We start from the raw sequence: 10,331 nt of genomic DNA on the forward strand, positions 1-10,331 counted from the left end.
GTTCTTGCTTCTGGCTGCCTTAGGAGCCCATGCCACCAGCTCTCTTTTCTTTTAGTGATTGGCAAGACGACTGGAGGGATGGGTACAAGGCCTTCTGTGCCATCAGACTGACTGGGGCTGTTCGGAATGGGTTCTGCTTCCAGCAGCTTGCAGGGCAGTGGTTGGGATCCTCAGGGCTGGCTTTGGTCATCCCTGGGCAGTTCATTTTGGTTCAGGTTTTTCACTCGTCTGCTGCAGCTGCTCACCGATTGCCTGGCTCTGACTGGGGAAAGTCATGCTGAGCAAACACAGGCTCTGCCCTCCCTTCTGCACACGCACAGGGCCCAGTCACGCACTGTCCTCAGGAACACGAGCACGTGTACCTTGGGTAGGAGTTGAGGAGTAAACAGCTGTTCTGTTTCTCCAGTTCTCTGCTACTTGGTTGATCCCGTCCTGTCCTCCCTCCTCCTGCGTCTAGACGGGCCGAGTTTATCATCCCTGCCTGTAGCTTTCACCCAGGCACAACTGCTGCCCAGGGCTCAGGAAGCACAATTCCACAGCCGCCTCCTGCCCTCCCGCTGCAATAACCACAGCTCCACACCTCTTGCCTATTTATACAATAAGCACTAAGGTTACACTTTATTTACAACGGTTGAAAAATGTACAGTTTCTTACATGGGTTACTTGTGCCAAGTTAAACTTCTCAACTAACAGAGCAGTGAGCACACAAAAGACACCAGAACAGCGGACGACACGACTGCAGATTTCATCCCACACGGCCGCTTCCGGTACTGCAGCCCAGCGTACAAATTCGGCCTGGCCAAAAAGCTCAAGTCAGGGCTTAGAAATGTTTTCTCAGAATTGAAAAAATATCTTCCCTTCAGTTTTATGAAACTTGAGCAGGCAGCAGCAGCACCTCGCACCAACCAGTTACCTACAAAGAGCAGAAACTGCAGGGATTCAAGTGCTTACCCCATTATTCAAACCTGCCACAAGGCAAAGTTGGATCCCAAAGAACTTATCTTTCTCAGCTAAAGATAAAGGGCAGGAGAAATACGCTGAAGGAGTTAATTCCACTTCAGTTTTTACCTCATCCTTAATACAGAAGGTCTCAGAGTACCACAGCTCCACCTGGGTTTGTCCAGGAACGCCTCAGTGACAGGGCTATAGAAACTTACTGAAACAGTCGCTGCAGGCATGTCCTTTAAAATAAAATAAAATAAGAAAAGGGGGTTGTTTCTCACCCAAAGCAAAGATCAAAGTACCATGACAAGAGCATTTTACGTATTTCTGTACATAAATCTTGCCTGGTGAGTGCAGAAATAACACGCACTCCACCGTCCTACTAGATTTTTGAACTGGAATCAATTTAAGAGTTGAGTTTTTTTTGCCATGAGTAAGGGAGTTGATAAACCAATACAAAAGGGAAACAAGAGGTTATTTATTTCCTCACGCAGTACTTACAAATGCAGTGGCATCTAAACCAATGGTGGAGGTAAATGACCAGCCCGGACAGATCAGCACTTTAGTTAATATCAGTTAAAAAATGTGTATGTATATAAACATCCCTTTTATCAAGCTACACATAAGCATCACTGTGTATAACACAATTACAATTAAAAGCTTAGTGTACACTACAGAAATGCACAATACTGCCCTAAGACTGGAGAGGGACCACAGAAAATGAATTCAGCATCAGTAACTCTTTTGCAAGTAACCCAAGTACAGAACACTTGACTTCAAGGTGGGTGCTTTCTGATGTCCAAGGAGGAGAAGCTTCAGCGAGGGAGGGTGGCAACAGCACAACAGCTATTCTGCTTTCAAAGTAAATGCTAGGAGGAAAAAGATGACTCGGACACTTTGTTTACTTTCCTCATCAACAGAGTGTTCATTTGCATCGTCCTGGGTCAACAGTCACGCCAGCTCTGTTCTACTATTGCAGAAACCCGTTTTTCATATTCCCGCTTATTCTCTTGGTATAGCTGAGCTGCCTGGCTGTTTGCTGGGCTGTTAGGATTGGGCTCATCCAATAGAGACTGCACAAAGAGAAAGAGAGTCTTAGGCACTTGAAAGCGCGCAGAGTTTTCCAGTATGTTCCTTAAACTATCCATAGCGATGGGAGGGCAGAAGTTAATCTAGACACAGGTACGGAGCACTGTGTTATTCCAGCTGCAAGTTATTGGAAGCTCTTGCTACCGACGTGACTCTTAGCAGCGCCAGGACATTTAACTGACAGCCAAGAGCAGCACTTGAGGAGTGCAGCCACTGGAGGGATCCCTTCAGCGACCGCCGGCTGCCACTGGCGAGTCAGCTTTCACCTGGCAATACTCATAGGTTAGCAAATATCGAGGTCTAGCCACTACACTGGCTACCGAGAGGCAAACCCAAAAGTGCTTCCTGAGCTGTTTTTGTCCAAGCACCCTACTTTGATTCTGGCTTTTCATGCAGACTTGGTTTTACCTGTATGGATGTTAAGATGGAGGAGACATCGTAAGTAGGACTCCAGCGATTCTGAAGAATATCCAGACATATACTACCGTCTGCATAAACTGGAAAAGGTTCAAGAAGAAGTCTTAAAACAGAAGTTGTACAGGTACTCTGCTTTTCCCTAGTATTGCCTGAAAGCCAGCGTACTGACAAACGCTAGAGAAGTCAAGAGTCTCAGACAGCCTCGTATCCCACAAACAGGCCTGTAGGTAGGAAGCGGGGAAGCTCATCCCCAACAGCTGCCTATAGCATTTAAACTCAACCTCTGCTGAACTTAAACTCAACATCAACCTTCTTCATGATATCACAACTATCACTACGGAACGCTACATGAGCCGTCAGTAGATTTTAAGGTGAAAAAATTCAACCTGCCCACAAATGAACCAAGAACACGAGCAAAAGCCTGTTCACACACGAGGCCTCCCGTGAAAGCATCTGCAACAGTCAGGGCTCCGTCACTGTTCTCAGGCAGCTTCAAAACCTCCCCGCACTGCACTTCACACACTCACTTGCTACACTTGAAATTTTCAGGTATTTCTTCACAAATATAGTATTTGGTTGGAGGCAAGGAGTGTATCTCCAACCTTTAATCACCAAGGAAGGCGATTAATCAAACAATGTCACTACCCCTGGCCACAGCTGGAAGCTAGTACTACATTTCAAGGTATATCATTCTTGGAGACAGTTTTGGGAAGAAAAGTGGTAAGAGCCAACTGCATCTGGCAGTGTCTTTATGCATTTACGCACATGGTCCAAGGCACCACTACTCAAGTACAAATGTTCTCCTGTAAGGTTTAACAGGCGGTTGACAGAAAGAGCCTCATCAATACTGTGCTGTAACACTTGAAAGGTAAGAGGCTCCTTTTACTGCCCCTTTTATTTGAAGCCTCAGCACTGTCCACATATTCATCCTTACCAAAACTACAGAGAACCACACTAGAATTTTGCAAGCTATGACAAGCCAAACCAAACCAAAAAGAATTGTCTAAGTACTTACCATTTGGATGAAACATTTTAGAGACAAATCTAACAGTAGGTGGCTTATTCGGATATTCTTCTGTGAATTCTATTGTAAGTTTGAAAGTTCCTGGAGTTGAAAGAGAAATAAAGTAACCTTTATTCAGGCTGAATTTACAGAAGGGACGAACAAGTAGCATCCCTCCACAAGCATGAACTGATACAACTGCGCTCATGCATGCATGCTGGACACAGAATACAGGCTGCTCAATCCTACAACGATTCCTCTACTCTGTTTAGAGTTAATCACTAACTCTGAAGTCCTAGACAGCCCTGGTATGAGAGTTTCTCCTGTGACTCACTTCTATTGCTAAAACCACCACCCCAGCCAAAAGGTTTGTGTAAGGAAATAAATCTGCCCTTCCACAAAGCCCAATCCTAGTGCACTATAAAAACAACACAAGTGGGTGTACAGCCATCTGTGCAGCAGGCCATGGTTTACTAAATCCCAGAGACTGGGATATGCTGTCATGACAAGAACCTCCCTATTTCCTGTTTAAATGTCAAGAAAATACATTTTTATCAACTCTAAGGGTCTTACTGTAGAAAAGGTGTATTGAAAGCAGCATCCAAGTCATACACTTTAAAATAAAAATTAGATCATTTATTTCCCTCTAACTAGACTTCCTTTGAGAAAGACTGATTAAATGGAAATAGAAAACTCTGTAGTTAAGTTCCAATCCAATCATTTTTACAGCCACCACCCATGTAAATTATTCTGGCCCTTCTCCTCAAGCTATAACAATCTGAGAATAAGATGTCTGACAACTGAGCAGCATCAATACGGGTCCAAGGGACCGAGCCCTAGTAATTCGGATTGGTACCTAAGGAACTGTACTGACTCCAGAGCAGGTAAGCTCCTCTTTACCACGCTATCGCCTCAGCCCAACCAATTCAGGAGGCAGCTGATGAAGTTCCGTGTACACCCAGAGCAAGCATCTGAAGCCCCTTCCCATAAACACACAGCTCTCCTGTAAGAGGAGTGCACCTCACAGTTACAGCCTCACATGCTGAAAAGGCATCCTTACAGAGCAGTGACACGTTACCTGCCCTGCAACGCTCAGGCCCCAAATTACAACTCAGGGGACTCAGCTATGTAGTTCACCCCAGCTTCCTGCTGTGAGGGAGCCTTCCAGCACTAATATAATTAGTATTTTCCTTCATTTGGCTGGCAAACACGTGGCAACAACTGGCAGCCAGAGAACAGATTTTTCAACCCTATTTTCCTACCCTCTTTTGTTTTTCAGATCAGCAAGGACCTGCGCTATTTCCCAGGAACTCCTTCCTTTATAAGGAGATAAACTACAACATTGAGTTGCAAGAAATGAAGGTCGTTGCTTTGACATTCCAGTTTGCATATGAAGATAGAGTACAGACACTTCAGAGCTCTCTGTTCAACAGTGAGAAGTCTCAGCATCCTAAAAATAAGTTTTTCAATGTTTATTTTTCATTAGCAGCCTAACAACCTAAGAGCAGAGAACCAATGGAGAGCAGAGAGCCATCTTACTGTAAAACAAAAAGAACAAGAGTAGTAGATTTAAGATCATCCAAATTGGCAGAAATCAGCCCTGGGGCTTTCAAGCTTTACTCCAGCTAATACAGAGGCAGGGAGCACAACCCGAGATCAGTTTAAAGCTGGCACTGAAAAGTTAGTAATGACTTCTACCAGCTGTGAACATCAGCTCAGGACTACCTCTCCTTCCCTACACAGTGACAATCCCAAGCAACATTGGCCCTTTAAAATCGAATGCTTTGAGAGTCAATTCTGAATTTTAGAGATTCCCAGCTCTCCCCGCCCCAGTTTTGGTTCTCAGTAGCCTCCTTATGAGGCAAGAAAGCAGGCACTTTCTGTGGTGGAAGAGTGACTAAGCAAGCAGTAGGCTGAAAACTGAGCACAAACCATCCAGCAGTCGAGTTCAACAAGCATACTTGAGAAAATAAGTGCTATTCTAGAACAGTGACTGAAGTGGGAGCAGAGGGGACAGATAAGACAGCTAAAAAGCAATAACAAGGGCAGTTCGCTCTTAGAATCCCACCAGGGACAGGACGACATTACTTTTAACACAGATCTGAACAAGTGCTCAGATAGCTCCCAGATGGACTATCCGCCTATTCAGATTTCCAAGTCAAGACCCAGAGCAGCAATGGCTCTTTCAAAGAGCTCCACAGTACAACCCTCGCTGTTGAGCTTTAGTGAAAGACAAATCCACAGATCTGATGAACTGAAGTCCAAGTGTCACTCACATGACAAGCCCACACATGTGAAAGAGGTATCGCAACACACTGCTGGTGACAAGGCCTCAGCATCCAGTCCTTTCTGTCACCAATATTAAAGCTTTCAACTGGAGCAAGAACAGCCCCCTGCCTTCCACTGCTGATAAAGCAGGGACAAGCTCATCCTGTCCCGCATGTGGACACAGAATCCATATTGTGTAAGCAAGGAATGAACCATACAGAAGGCAATGGCCTTCCTTTCTCTGTTTGAGCCTCCTGCATGGTAAGAGCAAGGCAGGATACTACAATAGCCACAGTATATAACTCTCTCCAAGCCAGGAATCCTGCACGAACCATGATGTCATCATCCAGTTTCAGAGAAACAGGTCTGAAAGACTGGGAGAGCCTGGGTTTCCATCACTGGGACAGCACTACTACTTCAGATGCCACACACACGCAGGTTCTTAGAAATATGGTGAAGGGCAAGACAAATATCCCCAGGGTCCTACTGCAGACACCTGCAATCGAATCCTCTTAAACCAAAAGATGGAAGTTATGGCGCTGATCTAAATTAGAAGTTGCTCCGAGGCCGAGTCAGCCTGCGTGCCGAGTTGCAAAAACACCCTCTGAAGTCTGGGGGCGGAGAGGAGGGAGGGCTGTCAACTGCATTATGCCACACAGCAAGTAAACAAACGTGTTTGAATGTAAGGTTTTCAGTTCAGACAAAGCTAAGAAACCTCAGAAACTGAGACTGGAGAAGAGCCCCAACAGAATAAGGATGAAGAACAGTAATTGTCGTTATGCTGATAATACTACATCTCTAGTTCAACAAAAAAAAACCCATCACAGGCTACTTTTTCAACTACTAAGTTATGTGAAGTCCCATATCATCAGCAGGGAGGGAAAGAGCTTAAAAATGAAAATACAAAGAGCCTTCTGACGACTATTGCCCTGCAAAGATTTTGTGAGAGGGATTATAGAGCTTCAGCGTACCCTTGACTCTCAAGGGCGAGCACAGCTACAAACCAAGCCCAAACTAACAGCTCAATACTGTTAAATAAAAATTCCCTTAGTTTTACACAGATTAAGCGAAATTGCATCTGAACTGTGCTACCATTATCCGCGCTGTGCTACTCTCCTCACTTAATGGAAGAACACAGCTGAGGCACCAATAGACCCGTATCTCCAGGCACCACTTCGTATTCTGTTATCTAGCACAATGCAAGATATGTCTCCGGAAAAAGGAGATAAGCATATCCTGCAACACAAGGTCTATCTGTTTTCCTGAGCGCACACTGTGAAAACACACACTTTGCTATGAAAAGAGCGATCTGCCACACGCCCGAGATTATATTATTAGATCAACCAAAGCAGCAGGACAGCAACAGCAGACTAGCATCTGTTTGAATTGCAGACTGCTGTGAGTGCAACATGTCCCAGGTATCTGAGATACAGACACAATGCTGTCACAGTGGAAAGCACAGACGAAATTAGGATGTCAGGGCTCTCAAAAGCAGCCCCAATCTCCTGCAATAAAATGGAAATATATGGAAAGAAAGTCCTTGTAACATCTGTTAACCCCACACCGAGAGCCTGAACACGGGAACAGCCTACGTGTTAGCACATTACAAGGAGACAGCTTTCTGCTTCAAACAGCGCATCACTCTATTAGTGGCAGCGTTTCAAGAGCCTGAGCAGCTCTATCAACCCTCAAAGAAGTTTAAAGGAGCCCTTTTCTAAGGTTTACAAGATGAGATAGCAGAATATCTTGTCTACCTGTTCTATTACATGATGATATGAAATACTCTAGTTGTAAACAATAAACTTTTGAAGCAGCTACTATAGCAAGTTTCTTAACTAATCAAGTACATTAAAAATAACCAGAGTCTTTGGAGTTTTATTAGGCCTGAAACATTTGAACTCTTCAAAATCTCCACTGAGAAAAAGAAAAAACTGCTATTCACAGGCATATCCACAGGTGCTAACCCGAGGATAAACAAAGCCAAAGGAGTTAGCCAAGAACAACGTAAGAGTTAAGGAATTTTTCCTATGCTTTTGTCATGAGTCATGGAGATCTAGGATTAATTATAGCCTGCAATGAAAGTATCTTAAAAAACCTCATTACTGATTTCAGTTAAGACAGTATTTCATGTCTAACAAGTTTTCACAAAGATGCCAAAGTATTCATACAGCACCACTAAAACTACAAAAGACAATAAGGCCAAACAGAAGCTACCAGGACACAGGTATATTACAAGGACCTATTTAGTCAGCATTTAAAATCAAAAAGCCCTTTTAGTCTTTAACTCCAAATGATACCGATTGTAGTGAAGTAGAAAAAGAAAAAAAACCAAACCAAATCAAAAACCCGTCCTGAACTTCCTCAAACATTCAGCCCATTTCCCAGTTCAGCTAACTCACCTTGGGACTTACTCACGAAACAGTTCCAGCCTCAGAAAAACAGAGTTCAAAACAAACAACGAGAGTTCCATATCAAGTTTTTGACAGTTCTCCAAATATGAGTGTCTCTAAAGCCACGATCCAGGCTTCAACAAAAAGCCTTGGATATCCTTAAAACGCTTTGTTAAATTAGGCTTAGGGTAGTCAGATTTGGCGATTACAAGCAAACCCTTACAAGCTAATTTGTCTATTCTTGTAAATCAACACAGCAATCTAAATCCACAACGTTGCTGCAGAGCAAGATCAAGAAAACAGGCCGTACAAAGCCCTGGATGGGGCACAGGGGCGTGCGGTCAGGCGAACACCCCCTGCACCCCCAGCCCTCGCCCGTGCCGAGGCTCGTGGCGGGGACGCGTGTCTGGACCAGGCCGTGTCCAGCCCCAGGGGGGCCTGTGTCCAGCCGCAGCGCTCGCCCCCACGCCGAACGCGAGCCGCCCGCACTCACCGTCCTCGAAAGGGGTTCCCTCGGGCCTAGGGGGGGAAAAAGCAGAGCACAGCGTTACCAGCGGGCAGCCCAGCCCCAGCCCCGGCCCCCGCCGCCCCCCGCCCGACTCACCCGAAGATGACGGCGTTCCAGACCATGATGTTGTTCTCGGAGGGGGCGCCGCTCACGCCGGCCGGGGGATCCTCCTGCAGCCTGGGGGCACAGCGGGGGCTCAGCCGCCGCCCCGCGCAAACGGCGTAACCCGCCCGGGTGCAAACGGCGTAGCCCGCAAGCCGGGGGGCCGCGCGCCCCTACGCAAACGGCGTAACCCGCAAGTAGGCGGCCGCGCGCCCCCACCCCACGCAAAGAGCGTAACCCGGACTCGGGAGGGCGGCCGCGCGCCCCCGCGCCAACGGCGTAACCCGCCCGGGCGCAAACGGCGTAACCCGCAAGCAGGCGGCCGCGCGCCCCCGCGCAAACGGCGTAACCCGCAGACCGGCGCTACGCAATCAGCGGAGCGCGCCCTGCCCCGCCGCCATGTTGCGCTGCCCCCCCCCTCCCCCGATAGAGCCGGGCCCCTCGTCCTCCTTCCGCCCGCTCCTTCCCCCTCAGCCGGCGGCCTCGGTACCTCTTGAAGTCCCGCATGAGGCGCCGACGGGCCGGAGTGGACATGGCGGGCTCGGGGTTATAGATCACACATACACCGTCAGAGGGAGGACGGGGCGCCCGAGGACGGCGGCGGCGAGCTCCGACCGAGGCGGCGGTGGCGACCGGGAGCGATGGCGGCCTCTACCACTGCTGCGGGCGCGGGGGGGGGGGGCGCTGGGCCGCACCGAGTCCTGCTGCGGCGGCCGGGCGGGACGAACCAACGGCGGGGGTGGGGGGGGGCCGGGCCGGGGCGGGGCCGCTACCACCGCGCGGGGGGGCGGCGGTGACGTCACCGGCGGGGGTGGGGCTCGGTGACGTCACGGGAGGGCGCAGCGAGCGGAAAATGGCGGCGGCGGAGCTGAAGGGGGAGGGCAGCGCTGAGGGCGGGGGCGGCTTCGTGGGGCGAGAGGAAGCCGCTCCCTGGTGTCAGCCGGCCCCGGGAGAGCCGGGCTCTGCGCGTGACAGCAGACGCCATCCCCCCCAGCGTCAGAGAATGGTTCGGGTTGGAAGGGACCTCAAAGCCCATCCAGTTCCACCCCCGTGCCATGGGCAGGGACACCTCCCTCTGGATCAGGGGCTCCAAGCCCCATCCAACCCGGCCTTGGACACCTCCAGGGATGGGGCAGCCACCACTTCTCTGGGTGGTGACCTGGGCCAGGGCCTCCCTGCTCTCATCGTGAAGAAATTCCTCCTTATGACCAGTCTAAATGCCCTTCTCCAGTTTATACCCATTGCCCCATGTCCTGTCACCACAAGCCTTTGTAAACACTCCCTCCCCAGCTTTCTGGTAGCCCCTTTCAAGAAATGGGAGGTTGCTCTAAAGTCTCGGAGCCTTCTCCAGGCTGAACAACCCCAACGCTCTCAGCCTGTCCTCGTACAGGAGGTGCTTCAGCCCTCTGATCATCTTTGTAACCCTCCTCTTCACCCATTCCAATAATTCCATATCTTTCTCATGTTGAGGGTTCCAGAACTGGACACAATACTCTAGATGAGATCTCACAAGAGAGGAATAGAGGGGCAGAATCACCTCCCTTGACCTGCTGGCTGTGCTTCTTTTGGTGCAGCCCAGGATATGGTTGGCCTTCCAGGCTGCAATCCATCC

The 10,331-nt window shown here is 48.6% G+C and overlaps 1 protein-coding gene across 1 annotated transcript; it reads right to left on the bottom strand.

The window, feature by feature from the left end:
* Positions 1 to 583: 583 nt before the first annotated feature.
* UBE2A (ubiquitin conjugating enzyme E2 A) lies at positions 584 to 9,459 on the bottom strand. The gene is made up of 6 exons (XM_069867588.1): positions 9,210 to 9,459; positions 8,714 to 8,794; positions 8,603 to 8,628; positions 3,464 to 3,553; positions 2,440 to 2,528; positions 584 to 2,015 (listed from the first exon to the last, which is right to left on the bottom strand). The coding sequence occupies exons 1-6, from the start codon at positions 9,251 to 9,253 to the stop codon at positions 1,887 to 1,889; spliced, it is 459 nt and encodes a 152-aa protein (XP_069723689.1). The 5' UTR covers positions 9,254 to 9,459; the 3' UTR covers positions 584 to 1,886.
* Between the last annotated feature and the right edge of the window lie 872 nt (positions 9,460 to 10,331).

The sequence above is a fragment of the Phaenicophaeus curvirostris genome, chromosome 13 (genome assembly GCF_032191515.1).
Source record: "Phaenicophaeus curvirostris isolate KB17595 chromosome 13, BPBGC_Pcur_1.0, whole genome shotgun sequence".
NCBI lineage: Eukaryota > Metazoa > Chordata > Aves > Cuculiformes > Cuculidae > Phaenicophaeus > Phaenicophaeus curvirostris.

Coding starts and splice junctions, on each gene's coding strand:
- UBE2A (XM_069867588.1), bottom strand. CDS start 9,253: ATGTCCACTCCGGCCCGTCGGCGCCTCATGCGGGACTTCAAGAG. Junction 8,795..9,209: donor CTCATGCGGGACTTCAAGAG/GTACCGAGGCCG, acceptor CTGTGCCCCCAG/GCTGCAGGAGGATCCCCCGG. Junction 2,529..3,463: donor TAAAATGTTTCATCCAAATG/GTAAGTACTTAG, acceptor AACCTTTTCCAG/TTTATGCAGACGGTAGTATA.